This window comes from Myotis brandtii, unplaced genomic scaffold (genome assembly GCF_000412655.1).
Source record: "Myotis brandtii unplaced genomic scaffold, ASM41265v1 scaffold478, whole genome shotgun sequence".
Taxonomy (NCBI): Eukaryota; Metazoa; Chordata; class Mammalia; order Chiroptera; family Vespertilionidae; genus Myotis; species Myotis brandtii.
The window spans coordinates 1,444,170-1,470,948 of NW_005368264.1; the positions used below are offsets into that span (position 1 = coordinate 1,444,170).

Below are 26,779 nucleotides of genomic sequence, written 5' to 3' on the forward strand. Positions count from 1 at the left end.
GACTTCATCATAGAGAGTTCTAAAGCAGTGATGGTAAACCTTTTGAGCTCGGTGTGTCAGCATTTTGAAAAACCCTAACTTAACTCTGGTGCCGTGTCACATATAGAAATTTTTTGATATTTGCAACCATAGTAAAACAAAGATTTATATTTTTGATATTTATTTTATACATTTAAATGCCATTTAACAAAGAAAAATCAACCAAAAAAATGAGTTCGTGTGTCAGAGGTTCGCCATCACTGTTCTAAAGTGTGCACAGCTCTGGGTAGCCCTCATCTGTGTGTTTGGTGAGCCATCCTGTCAGCATCCATGCCCGCCAGAGTGGAGAAGGGGAAGCAGAAGGGATGGGCATTGCCCTGAGAGAGGCACGTGCCACCTCCACTCACACACCCTGTGAGCCAGAACGGAGTCATGTGACCACAGTTAACTACAAAGTTGCCTTGGAGATGTCATCTCTCATTGGATTCTATTACTCATTGAAAGTGGGGAGAGTGAATATTGGGGGACAAGTAAGCTTCAAAATATACTTTTTCTATGAAATAGTGGATTGAAGAGAGCCTGAGTGGATGTTGGCAGGCCACTCCTGAAGGTGATGGGGGATGGTGGCTAGGACTTGGGTGATAACTGTAGAGAGAGGATAGAGAGAATGAATTCAGAAATGCTGCAGCGTAACACTGACAGAGGAAACGGGGCGGAGGAGTGGAGAAAAGGGCCAGATCACTCCCGGGTTTCTGGCTGGTATTGCAAATGCTGGAGAGAGACCAGGTTTCAGGAGGAGGTGTTTATGGGGCCCTGCCTTTAACTTTGAAATGTGATTTAGAGGCATCTGTCAGACAGGCTGTTTCTACATATCCAACATATGTCTTCTAATAAATTAACCACCAATTCACAGTCAGGTGAGAGCCCCAGGTCTAGTCAATGTCAACTAATCTATTCAAATGCATGGGCCTCTGGGAGGGTTTCTTATAGTAAAGGGCTTGGTTGTATCACGTGTCACAGAATGATTAATCACATACAAACGTAGGAAAGCCAGCCAGGCAGAGGGAGCCTTTTAACCAGCTAAAGGCCTTGCTAATTCTCTATCATCATAAATCATGAGCAGTCTCCCGGTGTTGATAGTATGGACAGGACCATTGGTCACACAGGAATATTAGTCACATGGACTTGTGTGCGGCAGCTCAGCCCACATTCAGTGATGGGCATCGTCATGATTGTTGTAACCACGTGCGGAGCTGCAAGAACCACCACAGAGCTCCAGAGCCAGGAAGCAGGTGTTTTGTTTCTTGTGTTGCTTGTGCACGTAATACACTAAGTGTTTAGTGTTTTGCACCTTTTAGTTGATTTGTGATATTTTTTCTTAGAAAGGCCTACTTTGTCTAAGTCAGTGATGGTGAACCTATGACACGCGTGTCAGAGGTGACACGCAAACTCATTTTTTTGGTTGATTTTTCTTTGTTAAATGGCATTTAAATATATAAAATAAATATCAAAAATATAAGTCTTTGTTTTACTATGGTTGCAAATGTCAAAAAATTTCTATATGTGACACGGCACCAGAGTTAAGTTAGAGTTTTTCAAAATGCTGACACGCCGAGCTCAAAAGGTTCACCATCACTGGTCTAAGTGCTATGTCTTCCTGCCCAACTGACCAAGACATCCTGCAGTTGATGTGCAGGCGGTACTAGCTAGTCGACTGTTGTGCACCACTGCTGGGTGCTGTGGTTAAACATTTACAATGAAGTATGTCAGGCTTTCCAATGGGCACTGGTGTTTTGGAGTTCATTCATTTATCCTTCATTGAACAAGTGAAGTGCTACAGTCTGGCCGCATGGGATACTCAAGCAAGATTCCGGTGAGCACAACAAATGGTGGATGCCTCTGCCTTTGGAAGCTCCATTCCTGCACTCTTGGAAGCCAGGAAGTCAGATTCAATAAGCCTATTGCTGTCTGCAACCCATCCACAGTGTTGTCGTCGTCAAATCGCAGTGCTTGGCCTTCTTCTGGCTGGCCCTGTTGTGATGGGTCTGTTGAGGCTCCAGCCTCTGAAGCCTGGCTCCCACTTCCGTTGGCAGAGGCCAAGGAAGTACCAGGAAAGGTTGGGGTGGAGGGGACGGGAGCGTTTTGTGAGGCAATTGGGAATTGGGCTTTGTGCCTTCATCTACTCTTCTGCTAAGAGGAGGAGGAGGGAGGGAGGGAGAGAGAGAGAGAGAGAGAGAGAGAGAGAGAGAGAGGGGGAGGGGTGGGAGAGAGAAAGAGAGTAAGAAATTGAGGGCGGTAGAAAGAATATAACTGATTTGGGGAGAATTTTGCACAGGTTTATATATGAAAGCAGCAAGAAACTAGAGATTAAGACATGCCAGGCAGTGACCAAGAAACTTGCACCGTGTTCTACCTTCAACCCCACGCTCTCTGCCAGACTTTAACCAGATTAGTGTAATGTGGCCGCTTGCACACATGACTGAATGAAAAAGGAAATTGGAAAGGTTCTTTTCATAAAGCCCAGGGAAACCATACGAAAATCCAGTCTCTGTTTCAGGAATGTCTGCTGCGCTGTTGGTTAGTACACCCATCTTACTGACTTCGATCAAGAGGCTGATGGTCATGTGTCATACAATTTTTAACTGGCTTTTGCACCTTTAGATGTAAATCTCCAACAGGGCTTGTGCCGTGGTTCTCTTCCTCCCATCTCATTCTTCCCGCTCGGGCTTAATTTATTTGTGCTGCCTTTTTCCTCTGCCTTCCTGCTCTTCTCCTTTCTACTCTCCGAAACACTTCTCCTCCTTGTCCTGGAGTTTATAAAGTATTCCTTTTAGGCAAAGCCCCAGACGGCCGGCCTTGTCTGGTCAGCATTGAGCTGTAATTTGGGCTTCCCAAGTGTGTTCTCTGAATGAGAGCCTAGTGTTTGGAGTATGTCAGGAGCTGGTCCATTTCGAGAAAGTCCACAGAGGTTATAATTTGCTCTCAGGAAGCACTTGGGGATTTTAATTCGGTCCGTGTTTTACATGTGAGCAGTCAGTTTATATTTTCGGAGAAGGTTGTGAAGAGGAAGTGACAGCCCAATTGCACGTTTGCTTGGCATTTCTTCTGAAGTGCTGGGGACTCAGCACTTTGAGGAGAAGAAAAATAAGACTGTCCTTCTGCGCTCCTCGCCGGACCTCCTGGCCGATTTTCTCTGGCGCTTGGGGTTGCTCACTGCAGGCCTGATGAAAGCTGTGCCCTCACCTGATGTGAGGGGAAACCGCTTATTCTAGCTCATTGAAAGGCATTCAGATCAACTTCCAATGGAAGGACATGCTCCCACTTCCTCCACACACCTATTTAGTAGCGTCCCGGGTCTCTGTTCCTTCCTTCAACAATTTATGTAAAACCAAGCTTTTGGGGCACTGAGCGAGGGAGTGGGGGGTGCAGAGATGAGCCCAGGAGGGAGATGAGAAGCCCCGATGTCACAGTGCTGGGATGGAGGTTCCCCAACGCTGTCCTAGAAGCAGAGAGCAGGTGGGGAGAGAGGGATGTTATTAGAAACACAGTAAGTTGAGTTGACTTGGAGCTGAGGTTTTGGGGTGCATCACAGAAGTGGGAAGAGGTCAGGAGGCAGAGGGGCCGGAGGTGTGACAAACCTGGAGCCTCTGAGAAGATTCCTCCATGGACAGAGGTGGGGTGGGAAGGAAGTTGGTGGAACTTGGGAAGGAGAGGTAGGGAGAGGCCAGGTCTGGCCACACAGGGCTGGATGTACCTTCTCAGAGTTTATCACTTATACTGGGCAGTTTGAAGCAAGGCTGGTAGGAGATGCTGAGTTCAGTTTGGACAGGAATCATTTGAGATGCTGTGGGGCATCCAGGTGTATTATCTCCCCTGCCCTCTGGCTCTTTAGCCTTTCCATGATGCTCCATGTAAACCGCCAGCCTGGGGTTCCCTGGAGCTTCTCTGCCTCTTTTGGAAGCAAAGTTTTAACTGGTAGCATGATCACAAGTGGTTGAAAGTGACAAATTCATTTGAGTCATTTTTATGTTTGATGGGAAGACCAAGGCCTTACTACTCCTCTTCTATGAGATGTGAAAGAACTGGTTTCCCTCTAAACGACCACAGTGGAAAGCATTCAGGTGGCTGTTCTTGGACTTGGTACGTGGACGGTCTCCGTGACTCTGCAGTGCTTTGGGGTTCAGCTCATGCCAGCCCTCACCCCCCAACCCAATGATACAGGAGAAATCAGCCGGGCCATTGAAGGCCGGTTTCCTGATTTATGCTGTGGTGGTCCCACAGGGTGGTAAACAAAAGACTCCTGAGACTTGAACATTCAATTGGGAAGCACGGAAAACAAGCTCTCTTGAGCCAAGATGCTAGATTTACGAGGACAAAGATAGCCTGCCCTTTCCCCTTCCACGCCACCTTTTCTTTCCATAAATACATGCTCCTTGTCCTTATCTTCCCCCTACCTCATCTGTCATAGACTTTGACCTTGGTTTTGACTTGCCTTTCCATTGACACATCATCTGTGTTTTTAATTTCCTGGTTAGGCCTGAGGTTAAGAGAAAAAGAAACGAGGCCAGCAGCTGATTGAGACAGGCTCTCCCTGGCTTTCTCACTGTCCCTAGGTCATCTCGTGCCCAGATTTACATGTTCAAAGAAATGCATCACCTGACCTAGAGGTGGTCAGACTCAAGAGGCCTGATATATACTAGCCAAATTCAAGAGAGGGGCGAATGTAGTAGGGTGCCAATGCATTTGTTTCTACTCCATTTCCACTGTCAAGCCATTTCATTTTGGTTGGTTATTGGATTAGTTTTCCAGAAAGAAAGCAAACCCAGGAGGCAGGATAAGAATCAAAAGGCCCTTTGGCAGTTGCAGATTTGGAATGGAGGGACCTAATGACTTCAGGAGAGAGCTTCGCCAAGCTCTGAGAGATTGTTTTACCGTTTCTGCACTGGGACTTTCTTCTTGGCTGGTCAAAGCACTCTTCTCCAGAGGTAGCTGGAGGAGACAAAGCCATAAATTATTTACCATCTAATTTTTTTTTTGCATTCTTCATCCATCATTAATTGATTGGACTACACTGTCTCTGAAGGCCCTTCTGCCTCCAAATTTCTATGCTCTGCTAAAAAACCCCTCTCCTTCTAGACCTGTTTCAGTAGTGACTAGGCATTACCTTCTTTCTTTTTTTCCAATTTTATTTTGTATTGGTTTCAGATGTATAGCTTAATGGTTAGACAATCATATACTTTACATAATTATCTTCTTGTTTGATGTTTAAGAAGTCAACCTCGGACTCTATAATGGACTTTTAGAAACAGTATTAGTTTTCTATCGCTTCCATAATGAATTGTCATAATATAATCGTTTATAACAACTCCCCTTTATCATCTCACAGTTCTGTAGACAAGAAGTCTGGGTACAGCATGGTACAACTGCTTGGATTCCCTGCTGGAGTTCACAAGGCTGAAATCGAAGTGTCGCTAGGGCTGCACCACAGACCGGGTTTTGGGGATGAATTTGTTATCAAGCTTGTCCGGGTTGTTGACATAATTCCGTTCCTTGTCACTGTAGGACGGTCTCCCCATCTCCTCGCTGGCTGTCAGCAAGGAGCCAGTTCTGCTCCTAGAGGCTGCCTGTGTTGCATCCTGAGGTCCCCTAGAGCAAGGGCGGGTCAAGCCCCTCTCAAATGTCTACTCCCACTGACTGCCAGTCTGCTTTTACAGGCTTATGCAATTACACTGACTCAGGGAGTTAATCCAGGGTAATCTCCCTGTTTTAAAATCAGTGGGTTAGTAACCTTAATTATGTCTGCAGGGTCCCTCAGAGCAGTGCCTGGACTAGTGTGTCTGAGTAACCAGAGACGGGACTCTTGGGGACCACTTCAGCCTTCTGCTGGCCTGGTCTCAGCAGCAGCACTTTGAAGTCCTACTTTGTCATTACTTGAGTGACCTATCGTGGGCGGCTGATGCCATTCATTTACGTGGGTTCTTTTGATTTTGCCACTTCACAGGACAGGATTTTCTTATCCTACCTTAATAGTCACTATTTCAACTGCTTGGCATAGAAGGTTCTCTTTTGCAAAAAGTGCATTAGTGGGTTGGTTGCATGGAGAGACTGATCTTTCTGTTCTCTCTCTCCACGCTACAGAGGAAGATTCCTTGGGGCCAGTGAACTCCATTTTCACAAACTTAAAAATCATCATGGTTTGCCCTGGCTGGTTTGGCTCAGTGGACAGAGCATTGGCCTGAGGACTGAGGGGTCCCAGGTTCGATTCTGGTCAGGGGCACATGCCCGGGGTTGCGGACTCAATCCCCAGTAGGGGGCAAGCAGGAGGCAGCTGATAATGATTCTCTCTCTCTCTCTCTTTCTGAAGTCAATAAAACTACATGTTTTTTAAAAATAAAATCATCATGGTTTAGTTTGCACTAGAGCCATAATTCTCAATTCTAGCTGCACTTTAGAATCACATGACCAACATTTGAAGTATCGATACTCAGCCCCGCCCCAGAGATCCTGACATCAGTGTTGAGCCAGGGCATGTCTGTAACCCAGGCAGCTGTCATTTAAAGCCGAGACTGGGAACTGTTGAGAGGCTGCAGACGTTGTTGTGCAGATAAGGAGGCTGAGGGTGAGAAGTGATTTACTTCAAGTCCCATAACTAGTGACAGATCTGGGTTCGGTGCCAGTTCTGTGCCACAAACAGGTTTCTAGTGTAATCAGTGCTCAGCAATTATATGCAAAATGAGTGTTGGGAAGGTCTGGAACACCCTGCTTCTTGCTTCAGTCGCAGACTATCTTCCTAGGACTCCGAGAAACTATTAGACCTTGCAAAAGAACTAAAGGTCTTCTCAGCAGCGTGGCCTGCTCATGTGCAATAGTAAGCACATTCTGCAGGAGCAGGGAGCTGGTCACATGGCTATCCACAGTCTCTCAGTGTCCCAGCTGCACAGTCGATGCAGTAGCCACTCACCTGCCTGTGGCTATGGAGCACTGGAGATACAGTAGCCACCCACCTGCCTGTGGCTAGTGCCCATTGTGGTGTGCTGTGAGCGTGAAATATGCACCAGATATAAAGGCTCCTTGTAAAAAAAAAAATAGTGAAATAGCTCATTAATGCATTTCATCGTTATTGCATGATGAAATGGTAATGTTTGGGGTATATTGGGTCAAATAAGGTATAGTATTAAAATTAATTTTACCTGTTACTTGTTGAATGTGGCTGTTGGACCTCCGTGGTCTTAAAGAATGAAGCGGTTGTTATAAACGTCCTGGAGATAAGACGTGACCGTGATCTGCCCTGTGTCTGCCATCTATCTGGCAGCCAGTCAGTCTGGCCAAATAGATTTCTTTCTATTTATACGTATAGGCTTAAAGGAGGTGGAGGGGTGTCCCTGTGTCATGGAAAGAGCACACGTCATGGCTCTGAGGTCATGTGCCGAAAGCAGGCCAGGTGTTCTTGGAGGCCCTGAGGCCTGGAGATGGATAGCACAGCCCTTGAGCAGCGCTGCTCCTGGGGAGTGCTGCCATGTCAGCATTTGTGAATTGTCACCGAACTTGACAGGCCTAAGCGCTGGGTGTCCTGTGGTGGCTGCCCCTGTCCATAATGCAAATCCAAACTTCACTCTTCCTCCTTTTCTGTCGTTTTCTCTGCCTCTCTGGTACCCCGCACAGGTGTTTGTTCAGCCGGGTTAGCCTTTAGGAAGGCACATGGGAAGGGAAGGCGGGCCTTGGAAACCTCGAGTGCAGCACTAATGCTTACCCAGGAATGTTCGTTCTATAGGGTGTCCCAAAATTCAATTCAATTGCAAATCTTGCGTGAATTTTGGGCGTTCGTTCTATCAGCGGGATTCACCTCGCCTCTCAACGTCCCTCTAAACTTGCAGGTCTGGGTCAAAGTTGCATGGAATAGGCACTTTGCACACTCCCCCAGGGGCAGATTTGGGGAGGCATCTACTCTATGCCAGGCCCAGGGCCAGTTGTTGGGGATACAACAGTGAGTGAGACGCAGCTACTGCCCTAGGTGTGCTCCCGGCTGAGAGGAGAGAGGACAGGAGCAGGCAGCCTCAGGACACGGGTCCTCAGTGAATGGCGCTTCTCATTGCATGGCACAGCGCGGGACTTAGCTTCTCAGAGAATCACGGAGTGTGTGTGGGTGAGGGAACTGAAGCCCATGGTGATTAAACCACGGCCGAGTCACCAGGTCAGCGATGCGGGACTGGCACCAGGGCACAGGACTGCTGACTCCCCTCGCTATGCCTTGCCCAGGAGACCACATTGCCTCAGGCTTGGTTTCCCAACTTGTCGACCTCAGAAGAACTTCACCCTTTGGGACCAGATCAGAGGAAAGAAGAGTTTTTCTCAGGGTTTGCTCTATGAGTTATCTGGGTTTGCTGGTACACGATGAGTTACTGTACTAATCACTGTCAGGTTTCCATCTCAACAAGGGAATGTTTTTATTTGAAGACTTCACTCTACGAAATGTCTTCCACAGCTTGTCTATTTCCTGTTAAATTAGGTTAAACAAAGCCCATTCCCTTCTGTGAGTTTGCAGCTCCTCTAACATCTTCAGCTTTGTTTAAAGCACATTCTTCATGTTATAGATCCGTCACAGTAATAAAAAAAAAAATTAGATTTAAAAAGGAGCCTTTTGGAAAGAGAGAGTGAAAGCAGAAATTCAATAAGAGGTTTGCTTTTTCAAATTTTGTTTTGGAAAAAAAATGACTTGGTAGGTGCAACGGTGTAAAAGTAAGATGTGAAAAAGAACATATTGTTCAGATAAGCGCCTGTGTGATGGGTGTTCTCTTCCATGCGAGAGTCACGCCTGCACTGTGAATCATTGGATGCACCGGGTGAGCCAGGTCGCTAAGTTTGACAGCCATCCATAGGAATAGCTGCTGTGGTGAATCGCCATGGGGTCCTACTGAACTCAAACAGGATGCCCATGCCCTGAGAATGGCCCACTCCCAACAGAATACCCCTGCATCCCAAATAGGAGCAGCACCTAGCATTCAGTACTGAAATGCCCCTCATTCTTTCACTCCTCCAGAAAGGAAGAGGTAGACCCAGGTTCCTGTAACACAGCTGTCTTCTCTGTTCTCACAAGGAGAGAACTTCGCTAGAGAAGGCGTCACACCAAGCTGCTCATCATGAAAATTCATCTACCCAATTTGCAGCTCTAGAAATCTATGGTTCACAAAACAAATGATCTGTACCCAGTCACAGCAGCGTAGACTTTTCTTACAGTGGCTGAGAGAGTGATTAGGGGGGAAATCAGCCTCTGGATTATTTCCCACACAACTGGGCCTCCGTGTCAAAGGAGTGCAGTTGCCCGTACCCCTAAGCAAAAATGGGTGGCATTCCTGCCTTAACCTAGAGGGCGAGCCTTCCTTTTCCCTGGACCCTCCTGTGATGGAGTGCTTGACTGAAGAAGGGAGTCTTACATATTGTGGCTACCCAAGAACACATTTGCAGACCCCTTTGCCGCCTCCCTAGGCTTCCATTTCATGATATATAAATGGGGCCCCACTCTCAACTACTCCATGGACATATTACAAAACATAGTCTATTCATGACTAGTATCAGAAAGCGTCAAAATAGCTAGCATTTATTGAATACAGGCAGCGGGCATGCCAAGTGCTTTGAATAAATCATCTCATTTAATCACCTCCTAATGTCCCTATGGAAAAAGTAATATGATTATCATCCCCATATTAGAGATGAGTAATATGAGGTTTGGTAAAGGCAGGATTTGAACCTAGCTCTCTGATTCCAGAACCCATGCTCTTTACCCCTAAGCTTACCCTGTCTATAAGTGAAGATCAAGGATAGCATCTGAGGTAGAGGCTGGTGTTAATTTCTAAAGATCTGGGAAGTATCTGTGAATGATTATTAACTAAATGTGATCAACTGAGAGTGGAACAGATGGCATCAAATGAAACCAAGTGTCCAGGGTTCACTCAGAAGCACTTACATCTCACATCAATGTCAGCAGATTGCTTAATCTTTGTACCCGTTACCTGCATGGATAGCATCATCACTTCCCCAGCTGGTGGTGTGCCAGGTCCAGTTGGTACTGGCTTGCGAATCCATATTCAGTGACTGCAGTGAACCCAGTGATTGGGTGAATCCAGGTGCATGACATGATAGTTTAAAATCAGCCTTGGTAGAGGTGTTTACACCACAGAAATTGGCAAGTGCTACGTATCATGGCCCTTTACTCCAGAGGAACAATTATTAAATATTTATCAGTACACCACTGTGTATGACTCAAAAACGGATACAGTGTGAATTTTCACACTTCTGAAGGTAAGCAAAGGCACACCCAAAAAAATGTCCTACAAATATAATCATACCTAACTCTTCAGTGAATCTTCTGTCCCCATGATTTTGTATTTGGAAGGACTGCTTAATCATAATGATTTTATATGTCACTAGAGGCCCAGTGCGCACAAAATTGTGTGCGAGTACCTTGCTTCCCCTTGCCTCAGCTGGCCACCCCACCCATCGCCGCTGGTAGCTCGCTGCCCCGCCCTCCAGCCCTCCACGCTCTTAGCTCTCTGCCGCTAGTAGCTGGCGCCCTGCCCCGCCCGCTGCTCGTTTGGTCTTGACCGTGTTACCGTGTGACAGCCATGGGCCTTTTATATAAGAGATTATTTTTGTTATTCTTTTTTTACAGAATCAAATATGCTCACTGTAACAGTTTAATATTTATGAATGCAAGTACAAACATACAAACCTTAAAATGTATATATCAATGTTGTAAAATAGAAATATAAAATATAATACAAGACATGTATTTCTAAATTTAAATTAACTTTAAATTTTCTACTGATCACATTTTTTAAAATGAAAAGAAACAAGAATTAATTTTTAATAATATTTACCCCCAAAATCCAAAATATGATTTTAACAGTCAACATTGACATTATTGAAATATTTTGCAAACTTTTCTGTTACAAGCCTTCAAAATCCATGTATATTTTACACTTACAGCATATCTCAATTTAAATGCTACATTTTCATCAGAAATACTTAATCTGGTTTTAGATATCATAAAATCTACAGCTGAAAAAGTAGATCCATATATCCAACCTGTTTCAAATAAACTTAACTAAATACTTCATTGACATATTTAATTAATTAAAATTTAGCTTATTTAATTCCTCATTTGCATTAGCCACATTTCAAGTGCTTGATAGCCACAGGTGACTGGTGGTTCCCGAATTGGTCAGCATGGGTACATACCATGTATGATTTATTTGTTTTATTAAAAAGGACACTTACTATATATACTACTCACAAAGACTTTTTCCCTCCTCATCCATCCCTCACACATTTAAAATGCCTTCTCATCCTGTATTCCCTACTGGATGCGGAGAAAAGGGAAATCTCAGCAAAAGTACTTACATCGATAATGTCTGTGAACTTTTACTCCCTCACTCATGGGAAGGAAATAAGTAGACCTAAGGCATGTTGGTCTGACCTGTTTTCAAATAGCCACCACCAAAAAAAAAGTGGGTAATGAACTCCAAATGCAAACTGTCCAAATAAAATGCCTGTTGCTAATTAGAATGGGGCATTTTCAATACCTTTTTGGAGTCACCTTGTCTTTTTTACTACTGAGTCCTTATCAAAGCTTCACCAGACAGTCAACGAGATTCCGTTTTGCAATATTTCATTAGCAATCAACACCAGCATCAGAAAGTACACGTTTATTAGGTTACCTCCCTGGAGTCTTGGTTTAGCAATAAAACAATTCTGCTTCTGTGGTGATTTTTTTTTTCATCAGCTCTTGAAGTTTTGGTATCAGAATAGCTAGATCAATAAAACAAAAATTGGGGGGAAACATTCTTTCTGATTGATTCAGCTGCCGTTTTGGTATTTTGCCTTAATAGGGCTACAAGCAACTAAATCTATTATTTTATTCCCCCCATATATTAATACACTAACATCATACTTCTAGGGATGCTTTTGACCACTTTTCTTTTAAAGGCCTGATACAAATCAGAGGGCGTAGGTAGTTTTGGGTGGTGGTTCATTTCGTCTGTGCCAAATTACAAACCAGGAATGAGCACATTCTTCCCTATATGATCTAACGTAATTTTAAATACTACTTTTAATAAGGGTGATGTAGGGTTCTTCATGAAAGTGTTTTGTCTTCACATTAAGTTCATCCGATCCTCATTGCCATCCAGTAATAACTTCTCTTTCAGTCTTTGCTCTCCTACCTTGAACTTCCCACTAGACATTCCCAACATTTCCACAAGTCTCATAATTGCCTTAAACACCAAGTATCTAAGACAGTCATGTGACCTTCTCCTCCCTTGAAACAGCTCAGATCCCAAATTCCTGATTTCTGTCGATAGTACCATCTTTCATTCGCACATATGCTATAGCCTCAGTCATTATGATAGACATGTGTGTATCTCTCTCTCTCATCTCTGTGTATCCATCCAGTCATCACCAAATCTTCAGTATTTCTCAGGGATTCTGAGTTAAGAAGGTATAAGGGGCAGATTTCTGCTGAGAAAATTCACTTTTGCACATGATTTGCCTATCCCAAAACTTCCAGAGAGTTTCTGATTAATATGAGCTGCAATTTAATTTATTCCCCTTTATTCATAATTCAGAACCTTGTTCTTCAGCTCACCAGCTCCCTGAGACCACTACCATGAACTAGTCAGAACTCAGACCCACACCCACAACATTTGCACTGAGCTTTGTTGTTGTTTCGTTATTGTTGTTTTTGCCATAGCAAAAGTTCGCCCATCCTCTCTTACTTTTCCTAACCGATCACAATCTTATTTGTCATTTAGTTCTAATTTTAAGACCATCAGTTCAGCAGCTGATTTTCCCCAGTTCTGACCTTCCATTTGTAGGTATGCCTCTTTTCCCAGTTTCCCGTGCCTATCTTTATTGATGGAGAAGATGCCAACTGGAGAAGATGGAAGGATGCCTTATAGTTTCTGCAAATCCATCTTAAGAGAGCCCAGATTTCAGGCATCTTCTATGTCAGGAGAAGGGAGGAGGGGCAGGGCAAGAGGTATGTGTCATCCAGGCACCAGCAGGGACCCAAGGAAGAGCACGAAATCTCTAAATCTGTTTGTTCCCCTGCTGCTCTGATCTGGACTTGAGGCCCCAAAATCTTTACCAAAAGCTCCAACCTCAAGCAGAATTCCTCTGATAATTAGCATATCTGGAGCAGGAGCTGTTCACCTGAAGGCCAAGGGAGAAATGCAGGCTAGAATGAAGAGAGTCGGAGAGAGCCAGCAACCCACCCTGGGAGAAGTGAAGTTCATGTGCAGAGAGTAGAAGCTTGTGTTCCCCCTGCAAATGTAAATCTTGCCATGAGGTTATAGCCACAGAATGTATAAAAATCGTTAGAAATCTAGAGAGGGATTTTTCAATAGAAAAATATTGCAAACTTTAAAAAGCCAATATGCTAGGGTACAATTTGGTATAATCCTCTGGCCAACGCCTGCCTGTACTTGGATGGTGGTTCTGGGGAAGGGGAATCATGGGACTTTCTCCAGCTCACATCTGGCAGGTCATTGGTAGATGGCATTAAAGTTCCACACTGTGTGTTGCACTCTGTGCTCCACTGGGATGTTTCATCTCACCCAGAACCCAGTGAAGGGTCCTCTCATACGGAAGCTGCCACGTGGAGCCTGCACGGCGGAAGCGGGCAGCTTACACTGAAATCGAGCAGAATGCCCGTTGGCCTGGTTGTGTGATGGGGAGTTCACTGGGGAGTGCAGCAGGCTGCCTCTGGAGTGGCCACGCCCCGAGTTAGCAACAGTGCACGGAGAGAGCATTAGTCTCTAATGAAGCCGCCGGCTCCTACGGAATCCAGCCACGTTTCTTCATCTTCTCTGCTGCCACCCTGGTTGGAGCGTGAGAGTGGGGTCCCTGTGCAAGGCTCTCAGCGGCAGTGGACTGTTCTCACCTCCTGTGTGGGAGAAGGACAGTTTTAAACATCCCCTGTTTTGCTGTAGGAGTGTGAAAACAGACTTCTGCTTCATTTTGCTTCGGGGGGGATTCTGATCTATTTGTTTTGTGAGATGGAATGTTTTCTATGGAGATATGTTTGGCTCATAGAGGCATTGTGCTAATCAGTTTGTTACCAGCTCAAGGCTCAAGGTTCCCGTGCGGGATGCTTCAAAGGCCAATATTTAAAACGTCAGAGTTTGAAGTAGGGAAAGGTTTATTGATGGAGAAGATGCCAACTGGAGAAGATGGAGGGATGCCTTATAGCTTCTGCAAATCCATCTTAAGAGAGCCCAGATTTCAGGCATCTTTTATGTTCAGGAGAAGGGAGGAGGGGCAGGGCAAGAGGTGTGTGTCATCCAGGCACCAGCAGAGACCCAAGGAAGAGCACAAAATCTCTAAATCTGTTCCCCTGCTGCTCTGATCTGGTCTTGAGGCCCCAAAATCTTTACCAAAAGCTCCAACCTCGGCTCAAGGCTCAAGGTTCCTGAGAGGGATGCTTCAAAGGCCAATATTCAAAACGTCAGAGTTTGAAGTAGGAAAAGGTTTATTGATGGAGAAGATGCCAACTGGAGAAGATGGAAGGATGCCTTATAGTTTCTGCAAATCCATCTTAAGAGAGCCCAGATTTCAGGCATCTTCTATGTCAGGAGAAGGGAGGAGGGGCAGGGCAAGAGGTATGTGTCATCCAGGCACCAGCAGGGACCCAAGGAAGAGCACGAAATCTCTAAATCTGTTTGTTCCCCTGCTGCTCTGATCTGGACTTGAGGCCCCAAAATCTTTACCAAAAGCTCCAACCTCAAGCAGAATTCCTCTGATAATTAGCGTATCTGGAGCAGGAGCTGTTCACCTGAAGGCCAAGGGAGAAATGCAGGCTAGAATGAAGAGAGTCGGAGAGAGCCAGCAACCCACCCTGGGAGAAGTGAAGTTCATGTGCAGGCCATGGGAAGGGGTCAACAACTATTCACCTGAAGCAAAATTCACAGGTGTCTGGCATCTGCCAAGTCTCTTCGAGTTGTTTGGAGAGGTGACTTGCAAACCAGTGAAAGCACCCTTCTGAGAACCACACACCTCTTTTTATCTCTACTCAGTTAGGAAGCAAAACACTGGCCTGCGAATTGGGAATCTCTGCTGCAACCGGACATCAAGAGAGGTGTGCCCCCGAGGCCCCTTTCCCTGCCACCAAGCGCGTGAGGGAGGAGGGCTGAAACGAACTCTTCGGGGGCAGCTCCTCAATGCGATCCCTACTTAAAAGAATACTTAAAAAATAAACATTTAAAGGAAACATCCCATTACCAACAGGATGGCATTTTCAGCCTAGAACATATTTGTCTTTAGCCTTTTTCTGCATTTCTGCTGAGGCTTCAGACTATTCACCAAGGAGCAGAGGACCTACAGGGAGATAGATGCTCAGAGGTTCCATTGGCACCGTAGACGGGGATGAGGCAAGGATATTGGGCAGAGTGTTCCAGGTTAGGAATTTAAAACGTGGATGTCATAAATCTCACAGCTGGTGAAGTGGTGGAGAATGAAGATACACACTCGGTCCTCTGAAGGACTCCCCGGGGCAGCGTATGAGCGGTCTTCGTGCATGTCGGCACACAAATCCGTATTCAGATGGTGTATGTAGAGATGTGTTTTCTTAGAATTTTTTAAGAACACAAAAGTATATGGAACAGCCCTAGCCGGTTTGGCTCAGTGGCTAGAGCGTCAGCCTGCAGACTGAAGGGTCCCGGGTTCAATTCTGCTCAAGGGCACATGCCCAGGTTGCAGGCTTGATCCCCAGTAAGGGGCATGCAGGAGGCAGCCTATCAATGATTTTCTCTCATCATTGATGTTTCTATCTCTCTCTTCCTCTGTGAAATCAATAAAAAATATATTTAAGAAAAAAAAGCATATGGAACAAAAACAATGGTGGGTTACCCACTGTCTGAAAATGAAAGTATAGACCCTGAAACATTGTATACCGATTCAGAACTATGCAACCATTCCCGGGGACCACGCCATCCCATTACCCATGAAAACGTTCTTGTTCATCATTTCTGCCAGGTGCGGGGTAGTGAGCAGCGCTGTTTCATTATTGCCGAGAGTGCACAGTAACCAGCATGAGGCCAGGAGGGGTCCTGGTGGAGCTCCGCGTGTGGTGATCAGGTGCCTCAGTGATTTCAGGGAGATATTGGCGTTAGTTGGTTGTCAGATGTAGCAACAGCTCTCCAAAGGGCAGTCTGCTGAGTTCACTTTAAATCAGCCCAAACTCGCCCCTTGGGAGGTCTTGGAAGTGGATGCCTTGTTTATTTACCCCAAAGCTTATTTCCACCGGGCAGAGGTGGATGCTGGCCAGGCATGCTGATCTGCTCCGCCATTCATCAAACTGGAGGGTCAAGGTGTGGCCACACGTGGGATTCCCAGTGGCTAGAGGCATGAATGGACCCTTCTCCTTCTGTGAGCCTTTATTCCTCCTAAAACTCCTTAGAGCCCCAGGAGGATGCTGGGGAGGCCCCTGAGGCAGGACACAGGTTCTGTTTTCTTTTGCTTCTCTCCTTTCTGCTGCCCTCCAGCTAAACCTCCTTAGGATGGCTTGTTAGCACGGTCCTGGGTATTGTGAGTGTTCGTTGAGCTCTTTTGTTCACTGGGAAACACACTGGAGAACTTTTATGATTACAGTAGGTTGTTTTACTTTTCATTTTATGGCCCTGTGCTTGGTGAAGCTGATGAAAGGTTTTTATATTTCCTGGTTCCATTAAAGCAAACCACACTGGCCCCATTATAGGAACAATGCGTGGGGGTCATTTGTCGTGAGGTGGTTCGATGGCTGCGGGCCAGGATATGAAGATCTCTAGTGTCCGTGTGATTCCTGAGGGCAGCACCCACGGGGAGGAAAATGTATTACAACCTGCTGTTGGCTCCCAGGAAAAGAATGACACTGTGAGACTCGGGGACCCCGGAAGATGACTAGGGTTTGCTCCAGAACTGCCATGCGTGTCAGCTCATGTGTGGTTTCCACAGCCTTTAAACGGCTTTTAGTGATCATGGTCTGCTTGGCATTGGCTTCACCTTCTGCTTTTTTGTGTGATTGCAGGTCCTACAGGTATGGATCTCTGGAAGCTGCTGTTGACCTTGGCAGTGGCTGGCTCAAGTGATGCTTTTTCTGGGAGTGAAGGTGAGTTCTCTGTTCCCACCCGCAGCATTTTGAAATAACAGTGAACTTTATTTGTTAAACCTAAGTTCTTGGGATGATGTCATCAAAATGTGTTACGTTTTAAGTAGCGGCAAATAGGAAATGTATCTTTGGAATCATAAACTCAGAGGACTTTTCTGTGGGTGTTTTACAGGAAACACAGTAGCCAGCTTTGGCATCTGGTGTTTTCACATCAAAAATAAATGCCCCCAAATCATGCTGCAAGCATTTATGTGAAGGCAAACCAGGTCTCTTGGTCCTCGGGCTCCGGGAAAGACGCTGACAATACACTGAGGGGTTATTAACCTACTGATCACTTAGCTCCTGTGTGATTAAGGATACCATAGCCTATTTGCAGAGCTCAGAATTAAAGCCTCTTAGTCATATTCTCTGAGAGTGGAAATTGCAGGTTTCAAATACATTTTGCCTCTTACTCTCTGGGTGGTGACCATCTGGCTATGTTTGAAGGACGAGACACCTGAAATAGTGAATAAGACACTCAGACGTCCCTGGCCTGCTTGGCCATCCCTGTAGTTCTTCCTGGTTTTACCCGTTTCCTGGTGGAAAAGTCCATCTATGCAAACATATGTCTCAGAGCAGAAATAACTGGACCAAGAAAGGGTAATGGAAGGAAGAAAGAAGAAGTTTTCTGTCCAGAAAGAAAACTGTGGTCAGAAGGAGTTGGGGAACTTCTTCAGAGATTGTCTTGTACTTGATGTTTTCCCGGCTTGGGCGTCCGCAGAGGGAACAAGCCATCTCTATCTCCCAGGCTTGTGGCGCCACATGCAGTGGCTGCTTTAAGAGTAGCTGAGCCCCTCTGCTCACCGGGCAGCTCCTGTTGAAAATGAGTTTCAGAGCAGAGGTGGTGCCCTCAGAAGTCCTCCCTGACCTTTGAGCCCAAAATAAATCCATAGTAGTGAGCTGCTGAGGGCGACCAGGGTAACTAAGAACACAAGCAAGGTAAAATATGTTACTTTATCTCTTAAAGCAATGGAGAAATATTTATAGAAAAGCAGTCATAATTGTTTGAAATATTTTTGGGTCTCTCTGGTGTCATAATGTCAACATTGTGCAAGTCAGACATGGAGGGATCGCAGGCCACGTTTCGGCAGCTTTTCCCAGGGCCGGCTTTAGACCCTGGTTCCAAGCCAAGGCATTACAGCTGGGCTCCGCGCTGTTCCAAAGTCACGGCGCTTTACTCTCGACTTTCTTCATTAAGGTGACTTTCACGCCACTGGGCAAGGCTTGAGGAGTTTTAAAAACCTGTGAAATGGAAAGTATGGCAAATGAAATCTCTAAAGATGTATCTTTAAAAATGTATCCCCACTGAAAGACGAACTCAAGTTACACTTTTGACCTAGAAAAGCTGCAAAGAGCCTCTATTTCAGCGGCTTTGACATTTTAGCTTGGACATAAACCTTTAGCTTCATGAGGAAAGTGGAGAAAACAGCACCATTAGCTGGCTCCGTGTGTGCCTTTTGGTTTTGCTTTCTGGTAGTTTTAGGTTTGCGTTGTTTCTGTGTTTGGGAGGAGCAGGGCATGAGAAAATGCAATGCTTGATAGTAAACACCAATCCGGCAGCCAGCCAACACTTACACATGGTAAGTAATTTAGCAAAGGGACAGATTTCTTCCTGCTCCTTTTTCCTCTTAGTGGGCTAACCAAAATCCCTTTGAAGTGTGTGGCTACTCCAGAATTCTTCCTTAAAACGGCCTGGGGATTGTCAGGGATGGTGCCTGATGTTTCTGTAAGGAGGTGTGGATGGGCGTGTTTGAGCATGAGTGTGCCGTTCTGGCCATTTATCTGATGGATTTATCCAAAGCGATCACATGACAGAACGAGGATTAAATGTCAGATAACATCCATGGGCCATGTGTTTCTTTCTCTGCCAGGCCGGATTGTAGCCAAATCATTTTATTTTTATTTCCTCTCTCATTGAATAAGGTAGACTAAAAATACAGGTGAGGATGGAAAAAAACAAAACAAACTCTAGTGTACTTCACCACCCATTCATTTGAATTCCGTTTGGTCAGTCAGAGATGTGCTCTGCTGGGTGAGGGATCTGGGAAGCGGCAGCTGGAGGGAGATGACAGATGTGTGTGCCTGGGGAAGGTTGGCACGTGAAGTGTTGAGCAGGGATTTTCATGCCTGGGCAGATGAGCAATTAGGAATATACTGGCCCTGAGAGGCTTTTTTATTAAGTCTAATTGCCCTATGGGAAATTTAACAAGAACTAAACACTGAACAGTGCCACCATTGTCTTAGCTCGTGTTGCAATAGATGCTCTCTCGTCTTTCATCCTGCACATTAGTCTCTCCTCCTGCTCCTCACGGCAGGTTATAGTCTCGGGGAGATTTCTTATTCCAGAATCAGGAGTGACCGGCAGCGCCTCATTTCCAGGGGCCTTCACGGGGTCGAACTGTCAACTGGCCGCTTCAGAACTGCCCCTTCTGGGTGATGAGTGTAATGAGGAATGTGTTTACAGATTTGATGGACGGAAATTTTCTTCTGAGGAGTGCGTGTTATAAATGAGTCTCATCTCTTCTATTTCAGTTAGCCCACCCCTGAGCATGCTCTTTGCTGGATGCTCCCACCTCAGCAACCTAAGGCGGGAGCTGGCCTGCCTGAAAAGTTCATCTAGTCGGGACGTGAGGAACGCCTAGAAATTAATGAGAGACTGTAGAGCTTGAAGGGATGGTGTGAAGGATGCTAATGGTGAAGGTGCTCTGAAAAAGAATCAAGGTGGACCAGGCTAGTTAGTTCAACAAATTCGATGTACAGATATTTTTTTCAGAGCTTTCTGCTTTCAAAGGTTGCACTTAGGGCTCTGAGGAATATAGTGATTCTCCCCTCAAGAAACTTACCATGAGTTAAGAGATTAGGATATACCCAAAGAACTACAGTAGGGCCCTGCCAGTGTGGCTCAGTGGTTGAATGTTGACCTATGAACCAGGAGGTCACGGTTTGATTCCTGGTCAGGCCACATGCCCAGTAAGGGGCATGCAAGAGGCAGCCAGTCAAAGATTCTCTCTCATCATTGTTGTTTTGTCTCTCCCTCTCCCTTCCTCTCTGAAATCAATAAAAATATATTTTTAAAAGAATTACAGTAGGAGGCAATGTTGATTAACTATGGAAATAGTAGCCCAAACTGCAGTCTTTACGAGTGAGGAGAGGAAGGTCACTTCTGGCTGTAGCGAAGTAAAGAGAACTCACAGAAGCTGGAATATAGGAGAAGCTGATATGAAGGCATAGGATTAATTTGGCCATAGTGTGTGGTACATGAGCACTGTATTTGTAACTATTCCCTTTGGAAGTAAACTTAGGTCAATAGATTGGAGTTAAATTACAGAAGGCCTACAGGTGGTAAAAGCTTCGTGGAAAAGGTAAGACTTGCTGGGCCTTCAGCATGGCTAGTATTTGGAGAGGAAGAGACGAGAGAGGAAGTGTATGCCATATCCTGCAAGTCATGGTTTTTCTCAGAGTTGTAGGCCAGCAAAAAGTGCTAAGCTCATGATAGAACATTTGTGTGTATGTGTCTAATATTTATATACAGCATATATAATATTTATGTATAATATATGTATATGTGTGCCTATACGTACATTATATATAAATATTATATTAAATATTATATATATATATATAGTGGCTTGCAGGCAAAGCACATAATTATTATCTTACCACTCTAAAGATTTGAAGGTTCTTTATTGTTTAGTCCTCTCAAGATAAGAAACGTATACTAAGAGTGAGATGCCATGTCCTGAAGAAACCAGGATCCCCAAAACAATGTTCCCTGTATACCTTTGGGCATTTTCCTTAAACCTATGCAAACTGACACAGCACTTGTATGAAAGAAGAGACACTTTTGTTCTCATTGCAAACAGATCAGAAATAATGGCTCAATAGAAGAAACATCTAATTTTCTAAATAAACCCTGCCCCATTACAGTTGTAGCTCACGGAGCCCTGAGCAGCTGCCAAGACATACAGGATCTATTTCCAGCAAGTATCTGAGCCATGGCTGTAGTGGGGAGACAGAAAAGAGTGTGCCTATTAAATATTTTCAAGGAGGAACAAACAATCCAAGGCTTCCCATTCACCGAACGTGACGGAGACACCACAGAGTTTTAGGTTGCTGCTGTCTCTCCTGTCGCCAGGAGGCCAGGAGCAATCTTACAGAGTCTTCTAGTGCCAGGGCATGAGTCCATGCATATCAGCAACCCCGCATCACCTGGTCCTCCTGGTATCACAAACAGCTTTGACATCGGACTTCAGCAGGCCATAGCAGGCCAGGTTATGGAGCTTCTGATCTTGTCTATCTGGTGCCAATGGAAAACATGAGCTTAGACCTTTGGAGATAATAACACAGAACACTCTTACAACAAGTTTTTACCGAGCACTGTAATGGATTCAAGGAGGAATTTTATATTTGTGTTTTCCTTTAAGAAGTTCATGGTCTGTAAAAGAGAAGAAAGACAAAGAAAAACAAAAACAAAACAAACAAAACACACACACACACACACACACACAGCAAAAAACATTTTAATTCTGGTCCCCTTAGGTTATGGAAGAGTTTTAGTACAGCAGGGTACTAATACTGTTCGATTTTCACTTTGGAACTCATACTGGTAATAGAATGAAAATGAATTTGAAGGAGATGGATGTAGAGGAAGATGGGTGTAATAGGTCAGGAGAGAGATGATGTAAGTGTGACCGTGGTGGTGAAAAATAGATGATCACAGACAGATGTTGAAGAGACGGCATCACCAGTGCTGGGAGTCCAATTCCGTGTGGATGTTGACTTCAGGAACTGTCAGCTTTCCTACTCCGTCCAGTGCTAGGTTTCCACATTTTTCGTTGATGCTCTCAACATCAGCAATGACTCACTTGTAATGCAGTGAAGTCCTGGAGCACAGCTCAGCCCATTAGCAGTGCGGTGGTTCTTGCACGCAACATCTCTGTGGAGGAGGAAACGTACTGAGTCTGATGACAGCAGAGAACCCAGGCACCCTTATTTTACACAAGAGAACGCCCACCTGCTCCTAGCCCGGGTCCCACAGCCGTCGCTCACCTCTGCAGTGTGGCTCTGGTATGGCTTTAGGCTGCTGTGCACTGAGGGGCCACAGCCCAGACACCGGCCTGAGCTTCCTCCCCATGAAGTCAGTGAACATTTATGACATACACCCCCACAGTATGTGTTACCTCATTGAATGCAATAAAATATGTGTAGGATGAGTTGGGAGAAGCAGAGCTGTGCACTGGGCAGAATCCGGGAGGTCAGCTAGGCCTGCACGGTAACTAAGTGACTCATCCCCCTCTTCTAAATGAAGTTGTCATGACATCTGCATTTCAAGTTGTGTGACAAAGTCTGGACTGAGCTTGAAATACATGCAATGTCATTTTTCAAGTGATTGACAAAATGACCACTGCATACCCTGTGTCATAAATTATTTTGGATTTAAAACTCACTAGACCTTTAAATCTATGAGGATGTTTTCTGCATCCCTGTATCCATATCCTCTAGCATTCTGTCATATAGAGTAGATCCTTATTGATTTATTAAGTGAATGAATGAACCAGCATCTACATCCTGACCTGGGACTTTCCCAATCATACTCCACAATTGTCATTGATGCTCTCTATCTCTAGTCTTAGAGCAGGGCTGGGTTGAATTAGCATCCCTTTCCATTGCAGGGGGAGGGGGGCCTGGAAATAGCTGTACACTGTAGAATCCAGGACCAGTGCCCTCCAAGAAGCCCCAAGCATCCCTGTGTCCTACCCTAAGCCCTAACTAATGGACTTTCCCTGTTGAGGGAATGATCTCATTTTCCTACTATGTACTTCAGATGCCACTAGCGCCAGAACTTTGCCCTCCCCACCAATGCCAGGGAGGCTGATGCCCAGCCTAAGTCTTGTCAACCTTTGCCCAGGTGACTGAACTCTGTACCCCGTGCACCAGCCACGGGCCATCATCCTGCATTGAACGAACCAGTCACCCAGCACCACCGCCACCCTGGTGGGCAGCACCTTTATCTGTGCCCCACGTACCTGATTAAATTTCCTCAAATATTGACAGACATAGTGAGGTATCATGAGGCCTGCAGACTTCAAATCCAAGTTTTCTCTGCCCCTTTGGACATTGAGCTTGAGATTATGAAAGACCCTGATTAGGAATTACATAAATAGCTGGTTCAGTTTTCCCAGCCCCATTCCTTGAATAGCAGATCTTTCCAATTTTCCAATGAGAGCCCATCTTAAAGTATGAAACTCTCAAAATTAAGAGCCCAAGTTATATTTATATAATCCTTCATTTATTAATATCTGAATATGAGAAACACTGGTATTTTGTGTGTCCCCTAATCTTACAGTAGAACGCTGCAAATTTGTGTAAGGAGAAATAATATTGAGTAGAATATTTGGCCTCTAGATTGCCATGTGTATGTACTGGTATTAATAGGTTCACATTAGTGGAGATTGAATTGGTGATATTACCATGCAGTATTTTGGGGACCCTTGGCTTCTCCAAAAATGAGAGGTCATTTTTTTAGGAAAGGACTGTTTTGTGGCTGCCTAACATGTAGGACATCTCCTCTTATACCCAGCCACTGACCCAGCTGCTTTCTTGGTTGGAGCAAGAGGCACCAAGCTTTTCTGAACAACAGCTAATGAAGGATGTGTTGTGATGACGGTAGGGCAACAGAGAGATGGGGAAGTCAGTCAAAGAGCCCTGCCTAGTGTCGGGGCCCTGTTTGGCCAGATCAGCTTTCGGGGAATGGAATGCAGCGAAGCACCCTATGTGCCACGCTCAGACACCCCTGGCTGGGTTTGCACGTTGTTATATGACTGTGCCTGACTTCCCCTCTGAGCGTGCCAGCACCACACTGTGTGGGCGTTCACTCTGAACCTCATAAGCACGGTTGACCAGCTCTCTGTTCTCTGTGCAGCTATGTCTAAGCCTGGCTTCCTGAAAAGCTCTTGTCGAGGAATGGAAGGAGGTAGATGAACTTCTGTGCCTCTGTCTCCTGGCCATATGTGCATGTCAAACTCACATTTATGGAACAACTGTGAGTGTAAAAGTCAAAAAGGATGGCTACTCCCCACTGTAACCCCACTGTCTTATTTCATTGGATGGATGCTATTACACCTGTATTCTGAGGTGTAAAAAACTTACTTTAAGGAGAAAATAGGAGGATATTAAAGACAAAAAAATAGAAGGATTTTAGGCACTTTCATTAGCATGAGTTGTATTTAAAATGAAACTATTCCATGTTGAATTTGGGGGGGTGATTTCTTCAATATGTTGGTTGAGAGTGGGTCAACTAATGCCTTAATGCAGAAGTTGGAAGGCAAAGATGAAGTAAGGCGACTGTGGCCACCACTGAGCCCACACTTGGCATTCAGTAATGTCTGTGTAGATTACTGATTGATTTCTGCAGTTAGTGGCCAGGAGCTCAGTTAGCTCTGCATTTGACTTGGTTATGCCTGATGTCCCCTGCTGCTGTGACCCCACCCATAGCTCTCACTTCCTTGGAGCAGCCAGCAGCTTAGACTGGGAGGGCATAGAGAGCCATGGAAGAGCCATGGAGAGGAGGAGAAGCTGGTCAGGTGGCCTTGGCTGGTGCTCAGAGAACCCACAGAGATGAGTGGGGCGTAGGCCAGTAAGCAAGTCTCTATACCGGTCATATCAGATTCCTGTTTCCTTCTCCTCTGCCACAGTCAGGAAAAGCAGTCAGCCCTAGCTGGTTTAGCTCAGTGGATAAAGCGTTGGCCTGCAGACTGAAGGGTCCCAGGTTTGATTCCAATCAAGGGCACATGCCCAGGATGTGGGCTCAATCCCCAGTAGGGGGCATGCAGGAGGCAGCCAACCAATGATTCTCTCTCATCATTGATGTTTCTATCTCTCTATTCCTCTCCCTCTCTGAAATCAATAAAAATATATATTAAAAAGAAAAAAGCAGTCAAGAGCATCAATCTTGGACTTTGTAAGAGTTGTGTTTGAGTCCCAGCTCTGCCATTTTTTTAGGTTGAGTTCCTCAGAAACCAGATGCTGAGACAAGGATCCAAATGAAAGTAAATTATTGAAAAATGTTCCAGGGAGAAACTGATCTGGGACTAGGGAAGTGAGACGGGTGGAGACACCAAGCAAGGATGCGCTATCCAGTCGTGTCCCTTGGGCTGGGTGGCAGGGGGGCGGGTATCTGTCTCAGTGCCTTTGGAAGCAGTGTTTCAAGTTGTCCAGATCAGGCCTGACCCCAGGAGGATGCAGGTTCCTAGACCCTCTCCGTTCTCCAAGTGGAGGTCCAGGTGGCTCTAGCAGCCCGGGACAGCCAGCAGAGACACAGTGCCGGGTGCTGGGGGCAAAGGCACACGGGCATCTGTGCATAGAAATGGTTACGGTGTCATTGTCAGCAAAGCGCTGACAGCATTGGCAGCACCAGCCTTGGTAGTTTCTTACACTCTCTGGCCTCAGTGCTCTCATCTGTTCAATGGGAGGAGAGTAATTGTTTAAAGCCATTAGGGAGGAAACACCAGTAATCCACTTGCTGAGATCCCATAGAAAAGGCACATGCTTTTTCAATAACTTCTATTGGCTTCTATTGGTAACTTCTATTGGCTCCGAGTTGGGTTACTGCATACCCTGAGGCCTAAACAGACATGCAAACTAAACAGACGTGTGGAATAGCATTTATAGCAATATATGCCTAAAAGAAGCAGTTCCGTTGCATAAGGAAGTTATGGAAGCTAGAGTAGTTTAAATAATGAGTCCAGACAACTGTCTGGAAGAGGATTCTACTGTTTAAGATGTTTTCAGCAATAGGAATAAGACACAATGGCATAAACTTGTATAAAGTAAGACGACTACTATATTAGTAGTTTTAATGGTGAATGTTCAGAAGATAGGGTGGCTAAAACCTTAGTGATCTAGTTCTTGTGCTTCTAATGCTAATAAATTTAAATCCGATCAATACAGCAGGTGGGTCTGCAGTGAGATGACTGACGCTGGGGTGATACTGGTGAGTCGGTCAGTGATCATTCATTGAGCATTTGCCCTGTGACAGATAGGACACCAAGAGGTTGTGAGGCACAGTCCCTCAGCTTGGCCACCAGGTGCACTGGGGATGTGGCAGACAGAATTAAAACCAGTTTACAGCAATAATACTAGAACAATTTAGTGGATCCAGTTGTACCTCCTTTATAGTTAATCCCTCAGTTAATTCCCACAGCAGTGCTAAAAGGAAAGTTCATTATTACCTTGTTTTTAGGTAAGGGCACCAAGAATAATTATGTAACTAATTTACATAACTGGTGAAGGCAAGTTCAAGCAGGAGTTCAGCCCAGGCAATCTGACCCCAAGCAGTCTGACACTGCACTGCCTCTGTGTCCGGTTCCCGTGCTGGCGGACTATTGTAGCGCTCACCTCTGTGGGCATTTTAGCTGATGTGTGGAAGCTGCATTGGTGTCACATGGTCATGTTTTACACGATGAAGCTAAAGAATCATGGTTGTGTCAAAAAGACAGGTGGTGATTTTGTGAACTTCTTCTATAAATCCCCTAAGATGCAGATTCTTTAAGTTTAATGGAGCACTTAAACTTTCAGTGTGAGCCTCATTATTTCATATTATATATATGTAGAGGGATTATATTT

The 26,779-nt window shown here is 45.3% G+C and overlaps 1 protein-coding gene across 2 annotated transcripts in view; it reads left to right on the forward strand.

Annotated features, from left to right (window-relative positions):
- GHR (growth hormone receptor) overlaps positions 1-26,779 on the forward strand; it is a 208,761-nt gene that overhangs the window by 76,625 nt on the left and 105,357 nt on the right. For both annotated transcript variants that reach the window (XM_014547517.1, XM_014547516.1), the window contains one exon: positions 17,036-17,116. In XM_014547517.1, coding sequence (XP_014403003.1) covers positions 17,047-17,116 — 70 coding nt within the window. In that variant the 5' untranslated portion in view covers positions 17,036-17,046. Of the gene's footprint in view, positions 1-17,035; positions 17,117-26,779 lie in introns of those variants that run through there.